We start from the raw sequence: 24,279 nt of genomic DNA, 5'->3' as shown, positions 1-24,279 counted from the left end.
TAAAGCATGGATATCAAAGAGTAATACAAAGAGACTAGTTAACTTAAAATGACAAGATGTAATCTACCAATCTTTCTAACGACTCTTGGGAAGAACCTCCTTTCCTTAAAGAACTCTCTGCATTTTCCTTCAGAACCTTAACCCTCTCCCTCATCTCCTCCCCTTCTTTCTCCACCATCAACCTTCTTATTGCCCTTTCTATCTCCCCTCTTTCCAACCCATTCTCCAGTTCAAGTCCTACCCTCCAAACATGACTCACATACCTAGCATTCACCCTTTGGTCTCCAAAAGAAGGCCAACAAAGCATTGGGACCCCTTCACATATGCTCTCCAATGTAGAATTCCAACCACAGTGGGTCCAGAACCCTCCCACTGAAGGGTGGGCCAGCACTTCTTGATGGGGTGCCCACTTCACCACACAACCCCTTCCCCTTGTCTTCTCTTCGAACCCTTCGGGCAATTCGGCCCAGTCCAAGCCGCGGACCGAGTCGGGCCTAATCACCCACAAAAAAGGTTGGTCACTATTGGCTAAGCCCCATGCTGTCTCCACCAATTCTTGTTTCTCCATGTCTGCTATGCTTCCAAAGCTCACATATATAACTGAGCCAGGCACTTGGTTATCTAGCCAGGCAATGCAAGTGGAGTCTTGTGTTAACAAGCTGTTGGAGGAGCCAGGTGAGTATTTATGTAGGGGGGCGACCGTGAAAGTTGGAATTGAAAATTCTTGTTGAATTTTTGTTAATATAGTTTGCTCAAGGCAGTCTAAGGAGTTAAAAATCAGTCCCGAAGACGCCAGTGTTTGACTGATCACGAGACGTATCAATTGATCAAAATCATCGGAGTTCTTCGTCTCGATTGTTGGAAGGTCCTTGACTCTGAGGGGCGGAAGTTCAGACACTGGTACTTTCGATTGAGGATCTGATAAGAAAAACTCATGAATTATGAATTGAAGACAGGAAATTTGATGAGAATATCTCCTTATTTCTCAAAGAACCCAAAAATAATGAGGATTATGAATTCACCAATCTTAAAATGCTCAACTCTATGAAGTGTATGTGATGAGGAGTGCAAGAAACTGAAATGGTAGCCTGAAACATTTGTTTTCTTTTGCTCGGTAAGAAGAAATTACTATTGAAAGGCAGGATTAATAATTCAGTGAATGAAGGTAGAAATAATAATTCAGTGATTGAAAGTTTGAGCTTAATCTTCTAGTGAGCCCATCATAGATGGGTCATGCCTTAAAAATCATAAAATTTAATTAGACACATCCTTATCTTAGGAGATTTTTCCACTAAATGTGATTGCCAAGAATTTTTTGTTCTTTTTTTTTTCCTTTCACTTCCATGGATTTTTTATTTTTTGAAAATCAAATTTTTTTTCCTGTTTTCAAGAAAAATTGGAAACCTTCTTACACCTGGAGATTTTAATGGGATATTATTTTCATAGAATTTGTTTCCATTATTATCCCTGACAGAATCGTATTGGTTTTACATTTTACTCTGTACAAGAAAAATTAAAAGGGCATTTGCTGTAACTGACAGGTCTAATATTCTGCAGGTGTTCTGTCTTATCTCCAAGCCAAACTGGTCCAAAGTGAAAAGTCTTGGAGCAAAAAAGTGAGTACATTGACCAAGTATGGTAACACAGTCTCTTTTTCTTCCCTATGTTTTAGTGGAGTGCGAGGCTGGAGGCCCACTATGATAGTCTCGGGAAAGAGCGTAGGGTCTAGGGTGGGTGGGAGGAGGAGTGGCTTGAGGGGCACGAATGAGTAGAGGGTAAGAAATGGCTAAAAAACAAGGAAAAATTCAATCTCATTTTGGCTGGAGTTTTATGTCTCCTTGTTTTTCAGGCTTTTCTTATACTCTCCTCAGTCAGTCCCTATTTTTGTCACCTTTACGTATCCGCTTCTTGTTCTTAGATTTGACAAAAGATTCTTTTACTGTCAAACATGATTGCCCCTCCACTTGAAAAGCTCGCTTTAAGGTCTTTTTCATCCGCCAAAGGTTGAAGCCCATTACTATTATTGTCATGGTGAACAATGAAGACATTCTCTCTTCCCTTATGAGTGGAATCCTTGTCAAATTACCAAGGTCTCCCCATTTAAAAGATGGCAAGTATCCATATTGATAACATCACAAAGAACTTCATCTTTAAAAGCACCAATTTTAAAAGGAATACGACAACGTTCGGTTACCTTTTCTCGTTACCCTTGGAAATCCAACCGAGCTTATAGGGAATAGGATGCTTCTCTCTCTTTAACTTCAGTTTCTTCACCATGTCCTTTGACACGTAATTCTCCATGCTACCTCCATCAATGATGACGTTGCAAACCCTTTATTTGACCATACACTTGCATCTGAAGATATTGTTGCGTTTTGTAGACGTACTCCTCTATTTTTGATGTGCACATAGCATGATGTATCACCAAGAATCGTCCGGGAGCACAAGAAGTAGGAATGGGATCTTTTTTATGTTGTCCCTCTTCTTCAGTTTCTTCATGTTCTTCACCAACAACTAGATTTGTCGTACGCCAGCCACCTTGGGGACACTGATTGGATTTGGGACCCACCTGGTTGCACTTGTAGCATATGATCCACTGCTCAAACTGTGACTCATACGGATCTCGCTGTGAAATTTGGGTTGTTGCCGAAGTAGATGAAATATTTTCACGTCCTCTCCCTCGTGTCGAGAGTGCTTTGGTAGACTTGTTTATCCCAACAGGAAGATTCAAAACCGCCTTTTCTTTCGCCATAGAAATCGTCATTTGTGGTGTCTCTACCACGGCTTGACTCTCATAAAAATCTCTTTGGGACGAATAGTTGAGCATGGTCTCAACTTGTTCCGCCATCTTTACCGCCTCAGACAACGTCCAAATCGGGTGGGAAGCAATTTGATCATAGATTAACTGATGAAGACCGCCTTTGTAGCGTGCCACTCGTTGTGTCTCAGTCTCCGAAATATCGTTTCTGGACGATAACCGATAGAACTCTTCCATATAATCTCGAACCGATCTACTACCTTGGAGACAATTTTTGTATTGCTGAAAGAGTACCTGATCATAATCATTGGGAAGATTTCTCTCGCGAAGGATTTAACGCATCCGTACCTACGTCCAGATTGGTCGCTTTCTCATCCTTGTATGTGAGAGTTGTAGTTGCTCCCACCTTGCCGAAGCGCCTCCCTTAAGTTTGATGGCCACAAGTTTTGTCTTTTTCTCCTTGGAAACTTCCATGTAGTTGAAAAATCTCTCGACCGCCGCAAGCTGTGGACCCCGATCTGAGAGGACGAGTGCAGCAAGGGACGCGAGGACCCCTGCAATCCTCAAAGATCTCCACATGAAAGGGAGAGCTCTACCAAGGAACTCTCAAAATAGGTGACACTCTCACAACATAGCATGAGTGGCGATACATAACGAATGAGACACATCCTGATCCGGAGCCAGGGCTCGAAACCAAGATATACCTAAAAATAACTCAGAGTCGCCATCCATGGATACGCCATGGAACCAAAATAAATACTCTGTCTACAACGGATAACCAGAGATACAAAAGGTCCGTGCCTGATTACGAATGGAGAAGGTCCGAAGAGCACTCCCAATTCGTCCGAGTGCAAGCACTTGGTCTCTTATGCCATTTATTAGTAATCTCGAAGAGTTTCGGGCGAAAATCATATGAAATGGGAACAAATATCCCCGAATAAATGTCTACCTAATCATGCATGACTTGGGGATGAAATAATAAACACATATAAAATAAAATGAAAGATGTGTCGCCTAAGCACAGCTAGGTTATGAGTGACATGCCTAATAGGTGTCTAAGTTCTGGTGGACGAACACATGCATGCTACCGCTAAAGTATAAGTCTGTACATGAAGGGAAATCCCTAAAATTAGCAGTTGATCATGAATAGTAAATGAAATAAGGAACAAACAAAAATGCCAGGCAAATAATAGAAGAATGAAATAAAACCTATGGCGTACACATAACGCTTATCTACATTGGGGCGAATACATAGCGTCAAATATAAAATTCTAACACATCTCATCTAGAAAGCAGTAAATGACAGATAGCAATTGCAATAATAAAAACCTATGGCATGCACATAGCGCCTATCTATAATGGGGTGAATACTTAGCGCCTAATATAAAATCCTAACACATCTCATCTAGAAAGCAGTAAATGACAGATAGCAATTACAGTAATAAAAACCTACGGCGTGCACATAGCGCCTATCTACAATGAGGCGAATACATAGCGCCTAATATAAAATTCTAACACATCTCATCAAGAAAGCAATAAATGACATATAGCAATTGCAGTAAAAGCAGTAAAGCGCTATAGTTAAGAAGGTAAACCTGCGCAATGAGCAAACATCAGTAGATGATAGTAAAGGATAATAATCAGTAACCTAATAAAGATAGAGAATTACAGCAAGCATGTGAGAGCTATAGCTAAGCAGGTAAGAGCTACAACTAAGCAAGTAGGTAAGCAAGGAAATGAACACACGATATCATGATCCTAAGTAAAAATCGATATACAAACACAAGCCCTAAAGTACTAACAACAGACCCTAAGACTCTAATGTTTAAGCTCGAGTCAGATGATCTGATGTTCATCCAAAGAAGCCTACGTATCTCCGCCTCCACGAGAATCAGAGTAACGTAGTTGTTCGCACCTATTCTAAGCTATGATGCCTAAGAAACCTAGACCTCTATCTTAGACTCGATCTAAAAGACCGGACTAGTTATTAAAGCTTCTTGAACGATTATTTAAATTCCAGTGAATTGTAGATTTTAGGACACCCTATATGCCCTAACTAAATGCAAGTTTGCCCTAAGCTAATGCAGGTGGTTCCTACAACCTATGTGTAACTAGGCTGTATTTCCTAAGAAAAACAAAGGGTTGACTAACGCATCCTATTCTAGTCATCAGTCGGCGATGTGAATCGCCAACTGACCGGACGGAGGCGCTCCTAAAACTCTAGGACAAACCCCTAACTCTAAAACAAACACAAACAATCACACAACAAATCAAAGTCAATCTCCTAACTCTAAAACTCTCTATCTAGGATAAACTCCTAACTCTAGAGGAAGATCTTGTTGAAAACAAGGTTTTGAAAAAAAAAAAAGGTTAAAGCATTTATTTACAAAGTTTGGCTAGACTTGGGATGAAGATCCCAAGCTGCATTATGTACCTCGTGGAAGAGGATCAAGCCAACGTAGTTCGAAACGAACTCTCCTAATACTCTATAAAACTCAACACTTTAGATTTTTTGAAGGTTTTTGATATTTTCAAATGCTTTTGATGTGTTTTTTTATATTTTTGGTGATTAAAAGCGTGTTAACACCCCTTCAGCTAAAGAAGATCTGATAGAAGAGCCTCTATACCCACCATATCACGGTAGGGTATTAAAGAGGGAAACGGGATCCCTAAAGCCTTGGGGGAAAGAAGACAAACGAGGGAACTAAAATTTCGATACGAGAAAAATAATCTCAAAGAGATGACCAAAAGCTGATGAGGCTTAGCCAGTATCCAAAAGAGACGAGTTCTAACCTGCGAGGGAAAATCCTAAATAAACGAGAGATGAAAAACCTCTAACCCAAAGGGTAAACTTCTAAACAAAAGGGGACAAATAAAAACTCTACAAGAAGATCTACTAAACCATCAGTCACTTAGGAACGGTCCTAACTGGCTAAACACTCTAAGAGGAGAGAATCCCTTAACCCCAGAAAACTCTAAGGCAAGAAGGGAAGAGATTGGCTCAAGAAACGTTCCATCGTCGCCAGGAGAATGATCCGCCAAAATGTCCTCAATAAGTAGTAGCGGGATGATAAAAATAAAAAAATATCAAATGGGAATATGAGAACCATCATAACAACAACATATAAGATTACTGGTTGTGATGCAGCCAAAGATACCTCTCCATGAGAGCACAGAAAAAGGTAAGCAGTCATACTACTTGGAACAATGATTGTCATCCAAGTGGCAGACTCCCATATTTCTCTGTGTAAGATGATTGTGATCAAGATCAAATACTTTTGCATAGTTCACAGAGGATTGGGCAAATACCCACAGATTCATGCCCCAAAACCAAACCATCATAGTCACAAGAAGAAGAGGGCTATATTACAAAAAAATGCTTCGCAGAGAAATAAATCTCGTAAATCTGCACTCATTCTCATGACCGAGTTCCAGCTAATCTTGCAACAACTAAAACCCCAGATGAGAAATAGTAACACCATGAATTTCCACAAAATAAAATAAAAATAAAAAATTAGTGATGGCATTATTGCAGCACCATTCGATTGTGAATTGCCAGTCTTCATCTCATTTGCTTCCGATGGGAACAAGAAACTACCAAATAAATTGCAAATATTAATGGGTGTGGTACCCTGATCCCGCGAGAGGGGTGTGGGGCGCGAGCCGCCGCTCTCTCTCTCTTGGTCTCTCGTATCCACGCGATTGGCGTGTGCATTTTATTATTGATTTGAATTAATCTTTCCTGTGAACTTGGGATCACTAAGGCAATCCGAATTCCACACGAAAGAGACTGACAGAGTCGCCACCTAGATGTGGGATCTAGGACCCGTAATTAACCAGAAATCTAGACTCGCTACCTGGTTACGAGAATGGAAGGTATGGGGAGTTATCCACCACATGCACCATTCTTGCCCGATAATCGGTCTTCGATTCCAAAAGCTAACTCTTTTAAATTTATTTTAAATGGCTCATTCAACTCTATGTTAATGTGCGAACTAAGTGACATGCATCCTATGATCTAATTTCAATGTGAATCCTAAATGTGTATCTTGATTTATTAATTTGTCTGGATTCAATCTATGTGAAAGTTCTCCTAAAATTCTAATTTCATGGAAAGTCCTAAGTGATTTGATTAAGCATTTACAAGAAAATTAATATACAAAACACCACAATTTGTTTGTGGTGCCGACTCGCGGGTGGTATGCCATCAGACATCCAAGCTGCCTACGTACCCAAGCCTCACTGGGATCAGAGTCGACGTAGTTCGGTGCACCTAAGCTAAGTTACATATGCCTAACTCAACTAAGACACCGACCTAGACGGGATTGACTGTTTCAACAGTTTTAAGAGAAGTTATTTAATTCAAGTTGAGGATTTTATTATCTTAGGATTTCATCGAAGATGCTATATGATTCTTATCTAAATGCAAGTTGTCCCTTAGACTAATGCAGGTTAGCCTACATCCTAGTTTACTAGGCTTGTCCTATGGAAAAGATCGGGTGACTAGTGTAACTAAACCTATGGCACGGTTGCTATACATAGCAAACGTCCGTGATGAGGCTGGACTCTTGACTCTAGGACTCCCTAAAACCTAGGACTCCCTAAAACTTAGGACACGACATGACACGACACCAGTGTTCCTAAATTGGGCTCTAAGGGTTCCTAAAGGAATTTTGAATCCACCGGCTCTTGGGAATCTCGAATTCTTTTGGGTTTGTGGAAACTTTTAGAGTTTTCTTGAAGCTTTTATTATCTGAAGGTATTTAGTGTGTTTGGTAGCTTTTAAAGTTGTTTATTTAGAAGGTTTTAGTTTCATTTGAAATTTTTAGTGGTCTTTTGGTTAATGGCTTTTAACGGATTTTTATCAGTGGATTTTAAATGGGTGAATTTTAGTTTTGTTAATTTTAGGTTGGATGTACTTTAGATTAATGTCTTTCGATTTTGGTTTGGAAAATGACGTTAACACAACCAAGTTTTGACAATTGCACAAATTCGACAAACCATTGACCATTAAAAGATCTGACAAATGCAGCCCACTAAAACTGTCGTAACTCTTTAACCGCTTGGCCAAATTCAACGTACAAACATGCGTTGGAAAGATCTTTTATAGGGCTACAACTTTGTAGTTCTCCATTGTTTGTAAATCTGTGATTTAGAGGTTCGAATTTGTGTTGCAAACAAAAGGACAGCAACATTAAACTGGAAATGCCTAAAGGTGTGCCGCAACCATTTTGGACTTAACTTTTTAACCGCTCGCTGTCTGATCTAGCACGAATACTCGTTGGAAACGGCACGAAAATATCTACGACTTTGTAGTTAACCATTTCCCACGATTCTGTTGTTTAGAGGTCGAAAAATCTGTTTAAAGTCTAACAGCTAGCACTATGACGGGAATGATATTGGCACCCCCATGTTTTCTTTTGATAGTTCTTATTTTTTTAGTGATTAAAAGACGGTGAATATGAAAAATGGCTTGAATGGGCCTGAGATTAGATTCAAATGGGATGTTTGAAAAAGGGGTTGTTTTTATCTACTTGGCAAGGTGGGGTATGGATATTGGGTTCTTGAGATTGAGTGGGGGCTGTTGTTATCAAATTGGAGTGGGGGCTGTTGTTATCAATTGAAAGATGGAGGTTTTGTAAGCCAAATTAAATGGGTTTTGATAATTCATGTAAAATTCAAGTTTTCTTTCTTGTAAATGTTCAAAATTTTTAATGAATTGTTTTCCCAAAAGAAATCTAAATTCCCTAACAAGCCAATGATTTCAACATCCCATTGCAAATAGGTTCTAATGACCCTAACACATTAATCATATTTAGCATAAGTGAGAACATGACCAAGGCCAAACTAGTACAAAATTAAACATGACATCAACCAAAATATACGCAAAACAACACTCAATCCTACAAATATAGAAAAGAAAATAAAATTCCAAAAGACATACCTTTTTGTAGACGATATTCCATGCAAACTTATGGAGAAGAGGGATTTGGTCTAGAGAGAGGGCTTGAATTTTCTAAGAGAGGGGTTCTCTCCTCTTTTCTTTTTTTTTTTTTGATGGTGGGATGAGAGGGTATTTATAGGAGAATGGGATAGGAGGTTAGGTGAGGTTAGGTGAGGTTAGGTGAGGTTAGGTAAGGTTAGGTGAGGTTAGGTGAGGTTAGGTGAGGTTTGGTGAGGTTTGGATGGTTATGATGAGAGGAGAGGTTAGGTGAGGTTAGGTGAGGTTTGGATGGTTAGGATGAGAGGAGAGGTTAGGTGGTTTTGGATGGTTAGACCCAGGTCATGATCTGCCACTGATCTAACGATTTACGGAAATCGGGTCTCGGAATAGAATCAGGGTCCGGGCTATGAAGTGACCCTAGCTTATTTTGTCCCGATTGATGATCCGTAAAGTCAGATCAAGATATTAATGACCTAAAACATATAAATCAATGATAGAGGGGGTTCTCACATGGATTTAACACACTAATTTATTTGTCGATTAAAACAAAACAAAATGGGGTGTCTACAGATGCCCCTCTTTGGTAGAGATGACGTAGTCATTGAATACCAAAGTTAAAAATGACAGAACCATTTTGCGTAGCTTTAATCGACAAAGGACTCTCTAGACACAACGCACCTTAACATAATGCAAAACCTTAGATGAAACCCTAGAACTTGAATAATAAAAAAAAAAAAAAAAAAAAAAAAAAAAACTCGATGCGGCGCCGTTCACAAACGGGCAATTAGAGAATGAGATATCATTTTCGAATGGATTCTGAAGGAAAAGGACAAAGATCGCTCTCAAACAGTTTTTAGAAGGAGATGAGACGCCGCTCACAAGCGGGTTCAACGAGGATAAGAAGCATTCCCAAATGGACTTGGATAATGAGGCACCGTTCACAAACGGCCTCAAGGAGGATAGAAAACCATTCACAAATGGACTCGAGAAAAGAGGCACCGTTCACAAACGGGCTCAAGGAGAAGACAAGACCATTCACAAATGGACTCGAGAAATGAGGCACCGTTCACAAACGGGCTCAAGGAGGACGATACCATTCACAAATGGATTCGAGAAAAGAGGCACCGTTCACAAACGGGCTCAAGGAGAAGACAAGACCATTCACAAATGGACTCGAGAAATAAGGCACCGTTCACAAACGGGCTCAAGGAGGACGATACCATTCACAAATGGATTCGAGAAAAGAGGCACCATTCACAAACGGGCTCAAGGATAAGACAAGACCATTCACAAATGGACTCGAGAAATGAGGCACCATTCACAAACAGGCTCAAGGAGAAGACGAGACCATTCACAAATGGACTCGAGAAATGAGGCACCGTTCACAAACGGGCTCAAAGAGGACACGAGACCATTCACAAATGGACTCAGAAAATGAGGCACCGTTCACAAACGGGCTCAAGGAGAAGATGAGACAATTCACAAATGGACTCAGAGAATGAGACACCTGTTCACAAACGGGTTCGAGGAGAAGACGAGACCATTCACAAATGGACTCGAGAAATGAGGCACCGTTCACAAACGGGCTCGAAGAATTTAGGGATTTTTTTATGAACTTGAATTTGACGTAGGAATGGATTTTTATTTTTATTTTTTAATTAAGGATTTGGATTTGATAAATTTTTTTATTTTTGGAAAATGAGGTACCGTCCGCAAACGGGCTCAAGGAGAAGATGAGACCATTCACAAATGGCCTCGAGAAAAGAGGCACCGTTCACAAACGGGCTCAAAGAGGACATGAGACCATTCACAAATGGACTCAGAGAATGAGAAACCTGTTCACAAACGGGTTCAAGGAGAAGACGAGACCATCCCCAAATGGCCTCGAGAAAAGAGGCACCGTTCACAAACGGGCTCAAAGAGGGCATGAGATTTTTCATGAACTTGAATTTGACGTAAGATTGGATTTGTTTGAATCGGGGATTGGTTTTGATGAATTTTTTATTTTTGGGAAATGAGGTACCGTCCGCAAACGGGCTCAAGGAGAAGACGAGACCATTCACAAACGGCCTCAAGAAATGAGGCACCTTTCACAGAAGGGCTCAAAGAGGACATGAGATTTTTCATGAACTTGAATTTGACGTAAGATTGGATTTGTTTGAATCGGGGATTGGATTTGATGAATTTTTATTTTTGGGAAATGAGGTACCGTCCGCAAACGGGCTCAAGGAGAAGACGAGACCATTCACAAATGGGCTCGAGAAATGAGGCACCGTTCACAAACGGGCTCGACGACACAAGATAGCTTTGATTGATGAATTCAACAATGAAAAATTTAGAGATTTTTATGAATTTGAATTTGACGTAGGATTGGATTTTTTGAATTGGGGATTGGATTTGATGAATTTTTGATTTTTTGAGAAATGAGGCACCGTCCACAAACGGGCTCAAGGAGGACATGAGACCATTCATAAATGAACTCAGAAAATGAGGCACCGTTCACAAATGGGCTCAAGGAGAAGACGAAACCATTCACAAATGGACTCGAGAGATGAGGCACCGTTCACAAACGGGCTCAAAGAAACAAGAGAATTTTTATGAACTTGAATTTGTCGTAGGATTGGATTTTTTTGAATTAAGGATTTGGATTTGATAAATTTTTTATTTTTGGGAAATGAGGTACCGTCCGTAAACGGGCTCAAGGAGAAGACGAGACCATTCACAAATGGACTCGAGAAATGGGGCACCTTTCACAAAAGGGCTCAAAGAGGACATGAGATTTTTCGTAGGATTGGATTTTTTTTTTTTGAAGTAAGGATTTGGATTTGCTAAATTTTTTATTTTTGGGAAATGAGGTACCGTCCGTAAACAGGCTCAATGAGAAGACGAGACCATTCACAAATGGCCTCGAGAAAAGAGGCACCGTTCACAAACAGGCTCAAAGAGGACATGAGATTTTTCGTAGGATTGGATTTTTTTTTTTTTGAATTAGGATTTGATTTGATGAATTTTTATTATTTTTATTTATTTTTTTTGTATTTTTGGGAAATGTGGCACCGTCCGCAAACGGGCTCATGGAGAAGATGAGACCATTCACAAATGGCCTCGAGAAAAGAGGCACCGTTCACAAATGGGCTCGAAGAATTTAGAGGTTTTCATGAATTTGAATTTGACGTAGAATTGGATTTGATGAATTTTAGATTTTTTTTTTTTTGAACTCAATGAAATCGGGGACATTATAGATCGTGCCCAGTAAAGATATTGGAAACCAAGACTTTGACGAATGATGAGACGACCAACCTTATGAACGAAGAACCATTAGTAACAAGAATGGATTAGGAACACTTTTATGAAACTTCAACAAGATTTTTCTCAATGAGACTGTTGGTCTTGTCTTCTGGGGATTTTGATAACTGAAACCTTGAACAAGACAGTTGAGATTGGTAATTTAGAACAATGGCTCTCTTGGATATAATCATGGAAAAGTGGGATTTGCCTCTTGACCGGTGTTTAGATAAACATTTCTTGACCAGGATAGTATTTAACAACTGGAAGGAGATTCCGAATTTTAATGGTTCATCTTTCTGAGAAATTGGCTCAACCACCATTGCATCTGGGGCTCTTCCAAGCTTAAGGTGCCTTCCTGGGGTATGATCTTTTTACGAAAGTTGGGCTTTCTGATGTTTCTACTTCTGAACTCTTCTGAGTTGATCTTCTTTGAAATGTAGCTGTTTGACTAGATTCTCGAACTCCTTCATACGATCGCAGGGAGCTGACGAGGCTGGGCCTTCTTCACCGAGACAGTTGCATCATTTGGACACCAGGACGACGATTGACTCTTTCTAAAGAGAAAACTTAGATAAAATGCACTACTCAAAAGATTGAGCAGCTCTGAAGGAGTGAACATAGAATGACAAAGATTGACTGACTACACTGACAGACACAGTAATACTTCTGACTTAGTTAATATTTTATTTGGTAAGTCTATCCTTTCAAGGAATGTTTTTTTTCAATTGGTGCACATGGGACTTCTTCCTTGAAACAGTAATGCCTCAAGGATTTAATTACGCCCCTTAAGATTGCTTAGCTTCAATGCCCCCAGTTTTGAGGATATCACTTGAATTTGCTTGAATTTCAGTTGATCTTCAGTCTTGATACCGGCTGTAGCCTTCTTATACTGATTCTCTTACCGTGACCAAGTTACCTCTTCAGGGTTTTTAACTTGGCGGACCGCGCTAGCCTTAACTTTTGCCTGAACCACCTTTCTAGGTTTTCGATCCAGCAGGCTATCCCCTTAGCTTTTGCCTAAGCCGCCCTTTCGGGTTTTCAACTTAGCAGGGAAATGATCTTAAATTTTGCCTAGACCGCCCTTTCAGGTTTTCAGTCTAGCAGATCTTCAAACTCCGTTCTTTTTTTTCTTTTTGTGTTTCGGGACCTAGATCATTAAATCTGAACACCGGAGGGACTTTATAGGTAGGATAGGGCTTTACAAAGAATGGCTTAAGGCTCAACAAAGATTTCGACCAAACCTGTGAACAGGTTGCCTCCATATCCCCATGTAGGAATTAGGACGTGTGTAGTTCAGGGCAAATGCCCCTAGTTTGAAAATAAATTGTTTGAAGGTTAATTGATTTTTCTTTTTTTCTTTTCTTTCTGGAATAATTATCTTCTCTTCTTTTGGAACTTGTCCCTCTTTTTTTTTTTGGAACGATTGATTTTTCTTTTTCTTTTTCTTTTGAATCGACCGAACTCGGTTTAACCGAGCTGCCTACGTACCCCAGTGTAGGGATCAGGTCTCGCGTAGTTCGGGGGAATGCCCCAAGTTTGATGGGTTTTCAAGAAAATTTGATTTAGGCTCGAAGGGTTTGCAAATCGGTATTCTTTTGACATTGGGTTTTGATTTTGGGATTTAATCGGCCAAAGGAGGCCTTTCGATGTTCAGATTGGGAATCGATCTAGGTTACTAGAGTCCCTCTGGTACTGATTATTTTTTTTTTCTCTTTTGTTTTTTTTTTCGCGGAGTTTGACGGCATTTCCAGGTAAGAGATAATGGATCTTCTTCTTTCAAGATTCTAATACGTGCTTTTGACTTTCATAGAGCGAAACTTGTTCTTTGACATCCTCCATCTATGGATTCATACTCTCGATATCTGATGATCACTTTTCATTGTTTGCTCTTGAACTTTTCATCTTGAATTTGTTGGCTTTATGAATTTGAGAACCAAGGTCATTGATTGGAAATATGAAAGTTGTTTCCACTCTATGCCCCTTGTATAGCATATATCTTCTCACTTTCTTCATTTTCTTTGAGCTTTCCATCTATGTCTTGCCCCTGGTATCGGTTGTAGCTTTTCTAGACAATCTTCTTATTCTTGAAATAATTTTATCAATTCTTCACACTCTTTAGAGGGTAATGTATTTTCAATCGGCATTCACTGAATCAAAGTTTCAGTGCCAGTGTTTATCATTTCAATTTCATCTTTGAAAGGTTGGGATTGGCGCTCCTCCTCTCGTTCAAGTAATTGCTGTGACTCAAGTGGAGTTTCGTCAATTTTGTCCTCATTTGTGGAGGGAGTCTTATTTTAAGATCAGAAGCACACTTAAGAACAGACACAAGTGAACTTTTTGGAACTGACTGAAATTTTATTTAAAGAAAAGCTATTACATCAGATGACCTATCCTGAACATGCTCACGATTCACAACTCTAAATAAGAAAGAGAAACAGAAGATAACTTGCCTGGACTAGGTATTGACCTTTAACTGTAAGACCGGACTCAACAATTATACTGACCATGATGACTGACTCAACATAAAATAGTAAGTGACTAAAACTTTAACTGCTGCAACTGTTTGGCGTTGAAGGCTCGGCGAAGGCTGGTTCGTTCTGAACATCATCATGGCTGATACTTTCAATTTTGGACAATGATGACTGATTCGCATAGGGAAATGCCCCTAGCTCAATGATTCTGAGAGTGAACTCTGAAGGACTTAGCAAAATAATCTTGAAAAAGGTAGCCCCTAGAGGAGGAACAGACCAGGGGTACAAGCAAGATTGGATTATCTGGACCAGGCATGATCAGATCATGAGAACGCATAATCGAAAGATTGTGAGATTCTGCATCTGCCAGTTAGGGGATGGCATGAAGATACGATCGAATCGTATGACAGAAGAACGAAAGACGCACGATCAAAAGATTAGATGAGATAGCATAAGATTGCTTTCAACGGATAGATCATGAATGACTAATCCTATGAGATCTTTGAAAATTATGGGATTTATATCCTAACCCAAAGGGAAATTTTTTTTTTTTTTTTTTTTTCACATTTTATCAGTGTTACCTGAAGGCATCAACCCTAATCCTAATCTATCGGAGTGGAGAGAGAATCTCGACTCATGACTTTGTTCGTGTATCTAAGGACCGATCGTGACCATTGGAAGATGGACCACGGCCTAATCTAGACACCAATGGGTAGGATATCCTAAACTAGGCTCACACACATGATGCACATGTGTTCGTATACTACATGCATGTGTGGGTTAATCTAGGGGTAAGGCCAAGAGTTCCCTTAGCGCGAATCCCTGTTCGATATACTGTACCAGTGTCCGGCGTATCAGTACGTGAACAAGAGATCCGTTTACGTACCATAAAGGTACTAGGCTAAGGGTGGAATGCTTCTCTAGCACAGAGGCACCAGGTGATGAAATCCCAGTCAACCATGCTAGATAACACTCCGGGTTCCTAAAATAGGACGTGTGTGCACGTGAGATGCAAGAGTTTAGATGCAAGTGATGTAAGTGTGTGCAATATGTTTGCGCAATCTATGATGCCCTCAGGTTTTGTTAGGTTAAGTTCGAGTAAAATGTGATGAGAAAATAAAACAAGACAAACTAATCTAACAAGTATAGAGTTTTTATGAGCCAGTTAAATTAAATTCAAATGAATTATCTTTTGAAATTTTAATGAAGTTAGGTGGTCCCCAGCAGAGTCGCCAGACTGTGGTACCCTGATCCCGCGAGAGGGGTGTGGGGCGCGAGCCGCCGCTCTCTCTCTCTTGGTCTCTCGTATCCACGCGATTGGCGTGTGCATTTTATTATTGATTTGAATTAATCTTTCCTGTGAACTTGGGATCACTAAGGCAATCCGAATTCCACACGAAAGAGACTGACAGAGTCGCCACCTAGATGTGGGATCTAGGACCCGTAATTAACCAGAAATCTAGACTCGCTACCTGGTTACGAGAATGGAAGGTATGGGGAGTTATCCACCACATGCACCATTCTTGCCCGATAATCGGTCTTCGATTCCAAAAGCTAACTCTTTTAAATTTATTTTAAATGGCTCATTCAACTCTATGTTAATGTGCGAACTAAGTGACATGCATCCTATGATCTAATTTCAATGTGAATCCTAAATGTGTATCTTGATTTATTAATTTGTCTGGATTCAATCTATGTGAAAGTTCTCCTAAAATTCTAATTTCATGGAAAGTCCTAAGTGATTTGATTAAGCATTTACAAGAAAATTAATATACAAAACACCACAATTTGTTTGTGGTGCCGACTCGCGGGTGGTATGCCATCAGACATCCAAGCTGCCTACGTACCCAAGCCTCACTGGGATCAGAGTCGACGTAGTTCGGTGCACCTAAGCTAAGTTACATATGCCTAACTCAACTAAGACACCGACCTAGACGGGATTGACTGTTTCAACAGTTTTAAGAGAAGTTATTTAATTCAAGTTGAGGATTTTATTATCTTAGGATTTCATCGAAGATGCTATATGATTCTTATCTAAATGCAAGTTGTCCCTTAGACTAATGCAGGTTAGCCTACATCCTAGTTTACTAGGCTTGTCCTATGGAAAAGATCGGGTGACTAGTGTAACTAAACCTATGGCACGGTTGCTATACATAGCAAACGTCCGTGATGAGGCTGGACTCTTGACTCTAGGACTCCCTAAAACCTAGGACTCCCTAAAACTTAGGACACGACATGACACGACACCAGTGTTCCTAAATTGGGCTCTAAGGGTTCCTAAAGGAATTTTGAATCCACCGGCTCTTGGGAATCTCGAATTCTTTTGGGTTTGTGGAAACTTTTAGAGTTTTCTTGAAGCTTTTATTATCTGAAGGTATTTAGTGTGTTTGGTAGCTTTTAAAGTTGTTTATTTAGAAGGTTTTAGTTTCATTTGAAATTTTTAGTGGTCTTTTGGTTAATGGCTTTTAACGGATTTTTATCAGTGGATTTTAAATGGGTGAATTTTAGTTTTGTTAATTTTAGGTTGGATGTACTTTAGATTAATGTCTTTCGATTTTGGTTTGGAAAATGACGTTAACACAACCAAGTTTTGACAATTGCACAAATTCGACAAACCATTGACCATTAAAAGATCTGACAAATGCAGCCCACTAAAACTGTCGTAACTCTTTAACCGCTTGGCCAAATTCAACGTACAAACATGCGTTGGAAAGATCTTTTATAGGGCTACAACTTTGTAGTTCTCCATTGTTTGTAAATCTGTGATTTAGAGGTTCGAATTTGTGTTGCAAACAAAAGGACAGCAACATTAAACTGGAAATGCCTAAAGGTGTGCCGCAACCATTTTGGACTTAACTTTTTAACCGCTCGCTGTCTGATCTAGCACGAATACTCGTTGGAAACGGCACGAAAATATCTACGACTTTGTAGTTAACCATTTCCCACGATTCTGTTGTTTAGAGGTCGAAAAATCTGTTTAAAGTCTAACAGCTAGCACTATGACGGGAATGATATTGGCACCCCCATGTTTTCTTTTGATAGTTCTTATTTTTTTAGTGATTAAAAGACGGTGAATATGAAAAATGGCTTGAATGGGCCTGAGATTAGATTCAAATGGGATGTTTGAAAAAGGGGTTGTTTTTATCTACTTGGCAAGGTGGGGTATGGATATTGGGTTCTTGAGATTGAGTGGGGGCTGTTGTTATCAAATTGGAGTGGGGGCTGTTGTTATCAATTGAAAGATGGAGGTTTTGTAAGCCAAATTAAATGGGTTTTGATAATTCATGTAAAATTCAAGTTTTCTTTCTTGTAAATGTTCAAAATTTTTAATGAATTGTTTTCCCAAAAGAAATCTAAATTCCCTAACAAGCCAATGATTTCAACATCCCATTGCAAATAGGTTCTAATGACCCTAACACATTAATCATATTTAGCATAAGTGAGAACATGACCAAGGCCAAACTAGTACAAAATTAAACATGACATCAACCAAAATATACGCAAAACAACACTCAATCCTACAAATATAGAAAAGAAAATAAAATTCCAAAAGACATACCTTTTTGTAGACGATATTCCATGCAAACTTATGGAGAAGAGGGATTTGGTCTAGAGAGAGGGCTTGAATTTTCTAAGAGAGGGGTTCTCTCCTCTTTTCTTTTTTTTTTTTTGATGGTGGGATGAGAGGGTATTTATAGGAGAATGGGATAGGAGGTTAGGTGAGGTTAGGTGAGGTTAGGTGAGGTTAGGTAAGGTTAGGTGAGGTTAGGTGAGGTTAGGTGAGGTTTGGTGAGGTTTGGATGGTTATGATGAGAGGAGAGGTTAGGTGAGGTTAGGTGAGGTTTGGATGGTTAGGATGAGAGGAGAGGTTAGGTGGTTTTGGATGGTTAGACCCAGGTCATGATCTGCCACTGATCTAACGATTTACGGAAATCGGGTCTCGGAATAGAATCAGGGTCCGGGCTATGAAGTGACCCTAGCTTATTTTGTCCCGATTGATGATCCGTAAAGTCAGATCAAGATATTAATGACCTAAAACATATAAATCAATGATAGAGGGGGTTCTCACATGGATTTAACACACTAATTTATTTGTCGATTAAAACAAAACAAAATGGGGTGTCTACAATGGGCTCCAATGCTGCAGACCTTCAAAGGGAACTTAGAGTCTAGAATGTGCTTAGGCCACAAATTCATTAACTAATGGTCATGAAAGAAAAATCATGTGATAAGAGACCGAACTAGAACATACAGGACATTAAGTAGAACACAAACAAATCACAAATAATGAATGGATAACCCTGAATAAGAACAAAGATGACGGAAATCATGTTGAAATTAAGGAAGAGATAAGCATTACTTGAAACCAATGTAGGGTGTAGATATCTCTCATCCTCTCCGGAGCAAGAATCTGCCGGAGAAAAGATCCGCCGGAGTAAGGATCAGCCGGAGCGAGAATATTCGGCCGGGAAGAGATGAGATCTAGATTGAATCTAATGGCTGCAGGTTTGCTGGAGTTTGGGTGAAAGAAATGGTGATGAACGGATCTTATCCCCTCCCTGCGAATTGTAAACCCAAGAAAATCCTCTTTTCTCTTTGATTTCTTCCCCCCTCTTCCTTAGATCTCATTCAGCTCTCTATGCAACTCTCTGATTTTTTTTTTTTGCAAATCCAAAGGGGTAGAGGTCGGTGGAACTGGGTTAGGGTTGAGGAGATGGTGGTGGAGGTGATGGCCGGTGTGGGTGTGGAGGTAAGAGATGATGAAATGGGTTTGGGATAAACAGGGGATGGGTGGCTCGACTGGTGGTGAGAAGAGAAGATGGAGGTAGGGAGGAGGGTTTTGGATGGTCGGATTCCGGTGAGAATCCCACCGGACAGGAAGGATTTAATGGTGGAGGAGATGGAGGGGTTTTTTTGAGATGGGTTTTAGAGGTAAAATGGGAGATCTGTCGAGGAAGAAAATGGAGGTGGAGGATGGAGTGGTCGGAATCCGTCAATGCCTTGCCGGAGAAGATGAAGAAGAAGGGTTTGATTGGACGAAGGTGGAAGATGATGATGGTGGCTGAGGTTTAGGTGAAATGGGTTTTTGGGAAGAAAAGAATAAAAGAAGAAGAAGAAGAAGAAGACGGAAGGAGTGGCTGAAGGAAATGGGATGGCCGGATTGTGGATGCCGGATTCCAGCGGGATGAACGGAGAGGGTGACCGGAGTTGGGGTTGAAGGAGAGGTGGCTGTGGGGTTTGGGTGAAATGGACTTTGGGAAGAAAAAGGATAGAAGGAGAAGAAGAAGATTAAGAAGAAGAAGAAGAATAAGAGGATGGTGATGCCAACCAGTGGTGATGGGGAGGCCGTGGATCGGATTCCGGCCACAAGTAGGGCTGGAGAGGTGGGTTTCTCTCTCGGATTTCTCTCTGTGATGGGTTCTAAGATCCTAAATGAGAAGTAATGGATGTGATGGTTGAAATAGTGGGAAGGGAAGAAGATAGGTTTGGGGGAAAATGGTGGTGGGGGTCGGATTCAATGGATGCTTGGCTGGATTCCGGTGAGGTGCCCGGAGAAGATGGACGGAGCGATTGGGGTTTTGGGTTTAGAAAAAATGAAAAGGTGATGGCCGATGGAAGAGTGGAGAAGAAGAAAAGAGAAAAAAAAAGAGAAGAAGAAGAGGAAGGTGGTGGTGGAGGTAAATGGTTTTGGATCTTAGGGAGTCTCTCTGTCTTCCTCTCTCTCTCTCTGGTTTAAAAATAACCAGCCTCCCCTTAAAAAACCTAGCTCGATCGGCTTTTGTAAGGCAAGGGAAGTGATAAATCCGACCCCCCCTCCCCCCCAATTTCCTCCAGGACAGCCCATTCGAGTGTATATATAACTGATTCTTTGCACAAGGAGGGGCCGGCCAGGTAAAACATACCCAAGGTTAAATGATATATTCGGCTCCCCTTTCATTGCCTCGGACAACCCTTATGGAGTATTTATCACTACCATTTTTCAAGACAAATGTGGTCTTGGGCAATAGCAAGGGGGAAAACATTATGGAAAATATCTCCTTAGAAGCTTGATCTCCACCCTTCAAATCCCCTTTATATTCAATGGTGGGGATTTAAGGCTTTTTAACCACCTATGAAGCTTCCTAAGATGCCCTCCTAACTAATCATAGTCCTTAACCTCCCTTAAGCTAGATTAGATTCTAATTATTACTTGAAAAAGAAGAAAGGAATCTTTCTTATTTACAAAATTGCCCAGCTCCTGGATAATGCACTCCTAAATTATGCTGTACACTAATCTGTGAACCCACATATCCTCCTGGACAGCCCACAATGGCAAATTTGAACTGGATTTCCAGATTTCAGCACAACCCCTTTTCTGGCTAAATCGCCACCTTTCTTAACCTGCACCACGACACTTTCTTAGCTTGTTTGCTAGGCAAACGCGCACGGATCTAGACAAAATTTTACAGGGAGCCCGGTGGGACCCTAAGCTAACCTAGGGCACAATTTGGGACCTCAGAACACTAGTTTATTAGGGTAATTATTTAAAACAAAGCGTAAAAGGGTTCGGTCAAAATGGGGTGTCTACAAAAGCCAATCAAGAAAATCTTCGATGTGGAGTTGACCATTAAATTCGAGCAAATCCACCTTAATACGTTATTCACGATCATGGGCCATGGTTTGCCGAACGCGACCACGAGCATGCCTCGGATGGATGATTTCTTCGAATTTCTCCTCGCTAGAGTAATCATCGTCAGAAAATACGTATCTCTTGTGCGGGGACGTTGAACTCGATTTAGAGCTTGAGCGTCCCATTGCCGATCATCGTCGTCGATTTAGGGTTGCTCGCGCTCAATAGGATTCAACCGTGCCAATTGTTCCGTCATTTGATTAACAATAGCTTGTAGAACATTGAACATCTCTACCGTCACGGTCGATTGATTTTCTCATTCTCCGTGAGAAGCCATGGAAAGTAGCAAGGCTTTGATACCACCTTGCGTAGCCGGAAGCGCGAAGAACGAGTCGGGGATTGATTGTGGTCGACCTCCGATCGGGCACACCTTCGAATCCACAAAGGGCGTTCGTCGAATCCAAGAAGAACAAAATAACACAAGAAGAAAACTTCCCTTTCTTTAATTTTCAGCCAAAAAGTAAAATCGCTATTGCATTCACAGATGGTATAAGTAGGGGTGGACATGGGTCGGGTCGGTTCGGTTCTGCCCCAAACCCAGAACCGAACCGAACCGGAACCGAACAATATTTGTTCGGTTTGGTTCGGTTCTGGGTTTACCCATTTTTTTCCTTTTTTTTTTTTTTTTTTTGTTCAGTGACTACAATTTCAATGGAATCTCCCAAAACATAGTAGCATTATAGCACACATAGATAAGCTAGCCTTAATTCTTCTACAAACAGGAATAATAATTATTTTTAATAAAGGTTAGGACCTAAGCAGTAAGCATTATCACAATCTAGCAATAGGCATTGGAGTAGATATATGGGATGTTAAGAGTGAAGGGTTGATTTTATTCGTCGGGGAGGGAATATAGGGAATATCACTGCGCTTTCATATTTGCTTTTTTTTTAATATTTATAATTTAATATATATGTGAACCGGTTCAGTTCGGTTCTCGGTTCCAAGACTCCAAACCCAGAACCAAACCGGCTAATGTCGGTTCCCAAAATTTGGAACCGGAACCGAACCATCAAAGACTAGACCCGAACCGAACCATATAGGCCGGTTCGGTTCTGTTCTTCGGGTTAGACCCGACCCATGTCCACCCCTAGTTATAAGAGATGACTCGTACATACTACATTAAAATTCAAACAAAAAGGCAACATGCCTTATATTATTTGCCCAAACTACCTAATAGCTAGATATAAAAAAGGAACCTATAAATAATCCTACCACAAGAAGGAAATAAATAATATAAAGAAAGGAAGTATCAGGAACATGACTACAAAAAAAAAAAAGGAAACCCACTTTATGTCTTGGGAGTGTTTCTATCCCTTGCAATCGGGAGAGATGTGGCCACGTCATTTTTCCTTTTTTAAAAAGATATAAGGAAGAGATACAAGTAAGCTAGTGGTACAAGCTAACCATGATAGAAAACAAAAGGCAAACAGACAAAGATGATAAGTTTTCTGACCATTACCACTGAGTATCTTTTGACTCCACCTTAAAGGCTCTTAAGTCTTTTGGATACCCTTAAAATAAGGTAGTATTTGCAAATAATGTTATTTTAAGTTGACTCCATTTGCAAGCTCCTTTTCTTTCGACCTAAAATGAGCGTAAAAGAAACTTTACAGCTATTTTCACTTTTAGATGGGTGTAAAAATTGTTTTACGCCCATGTTTAACTATACCATCTTAAAGTTAAGTAATAGAATAGGGGAATTGATATTTCCGCTCCCCTTCTAGACCAATCCACTCCAACTTGGAGTGGATTGGTCTAAAAGGAGAGCGGAAATATCCAAAACAGAGGGGAATTGATATTTCCGCTCCACTTTTAGACCAATCCACACCAAGTGGAGTGGATTGGTCTAAAAGTGGAGCGGAAATATCAGCTCCCTAGAATAATTATCACCTTACATAAAACTGAGGTTTCTTCTCAGCAAAAATATAATCAACATTTGCAAATGATGATTAATAGCCTTATATGCAAATATTTTCAAGAGGTTATCCAAAGATATCTTTAAACACACACGGAAAAAAAAAAAAAAAAAAAAAAAAAAGCACTACAGAGATATCTGTATAGGAGATTGATACACACCTTTGATGGGAAGGTAACCCTTTTGCTGGAGAAGTGGGAACTTGGCGAAGGCAACAAAACAAGATGCCGGGCTAGTTCGTAAGACAATTCTTGGGAGCTTCAAATGGTTTGCAACAGATTGTGTGAAATGAAAGGATGCATCGGAGATGATACATACGATCGAATCTCGCTTATTCTCTGATAGAATTCGAACCAAGCAATCTCGAAAGGGAGCTTCACACCTGATGTTTAGGGCCACAAAAAGGGCCATAAAGTCCTTGGCGGAGGCCTCTTGTAGGCCATCCGAGATGGGTTCAAAGCTGAAGTTGGGATAGTTGGAAGGGTTAGGAGAGTTGAACTGTGTGTGAATTACGGTGATGGAGAAGCCTTTGGAATGGAGAAGGGTGGCTAGTTGAAGCATAGGGTTTATATGGCCTTGTAATGGGCATGGGAAAAACACTATGCGGCGCCCTTTCTCTTGCTGAGCTTGCCTTTCTCCTCCTTCACTTGCCATTGTGTTGGGTTGAGTTTGCAATGGAAATGGGTCGAACTTGCTTTTCAACTGTAGACAGAGGTTAGACTATATATAATTAGGGATTTGCTAGCCATTTTCACGTAAAGCCATTTTGTGGCTGGCTTTTGCATGTGAGAACAGCTAAATAGGTTGACTTTTTAGCATAGTTTGTCTTGTTCATTTGATTAATATAAGGCGGCTATTCTCCACAAAGATGCCTGTTTTGCGCCTATAATTTCGGTCTTTTGGAATTAAGCCAGCCTACCAAAGGAGACTAGAGGAGCTATTTGAGATTACCCATATATATCTTTTATGGGAAAGTGTTTCTAGTCAGCCGACTAGATGACATTATCTAGTCCGCCGACCAGAAACACAGCGAGCCCACATTGTTTGGATGGTCCAAAGCATTCATTTGAGAGGCCCTGACATAGGGACATAGATAGGGTGTGCCCAAAAAATCAGGTCCACAGGATCATCCTAACCCTCCGATTTGGGGAGGTGAAAAATGGACAGATTTGTGGAGTTTTATACCCATTCATTTTAACCTCTACAAATTGAAGGGTTAGGATGATCCTA

At 40.3% G+C, this 24,279-nt stretch overlaps 1 protein-coding gene and 1 long non-coding RNA gene across 2 annotated transcripts in view; both read right to left on the bottom strand.

Annotated features, from left to right (window-relative positions):
* Nucleotides 1-23,728, bottom strand: part of LOC143880005 (UDP-glycosyltransferase 76B1-like) — a 23,862-nt gene extending 134 nt beyond the window's left edge. The window contains exons 1-2 of the mRNA XM_077382753.1: nt 23,211-23,728; nt 1-918 (exon numbers count right to left, since the gene is read on the bottom strand). The exon at nt 1-918 is cut by the window's left edge and continues 134 nt beyond it. Coding sequence (XP_077238868.1) covers nt 44-918; nt 23,211-23,703 — 1,368 coding nt within the window. The 5' untranslated portion in view covers nt 23,704-23,728 and the 3' untranslated portion in view covers nt 1-43. The remainder of the gene's footprint in view (nt 919-23,210) is intronic.
* On the bottom strand, nt 10,887-18,583 carry LOC143880006 (uncharacterized). The gene is made up of 2 exons (XR_013251472.1): nt 18,021-18,583; nt 10,887-14,824 (listed from the first exon to the last, which is right to left on the bottom strand). It is a non-coding gene; the product is annotated as an uncharacterized LOC143880006 (long non-coding RNA).
* Nucleotides 23,729-24,279: the final 551 nt, after the last annotated feature.

The sequence above is a fragment of the Tasmannia lanceolata genome, unplaced genomic scaffold, assembly GCF_043159265.1.
Source record: "Tasmannia lanceolata isolate RefF3 unplaced genomic scaffold, GAP_Taslan_0.1 ptg000006l, whole genome shotgun sequence".
Lineage (NCBI taxonomy): Eukaryota > Viridiplantae > Streptophyta > Magnoliopsida > Canellales > Winteraceae > Tasmannia > Tasmannia lanceolata.
The sequence above is the reverse complement of the archived record's forward strand: the minus strand, read 5'-3'. Positions and strand labels throughout refer to the sequence as shown.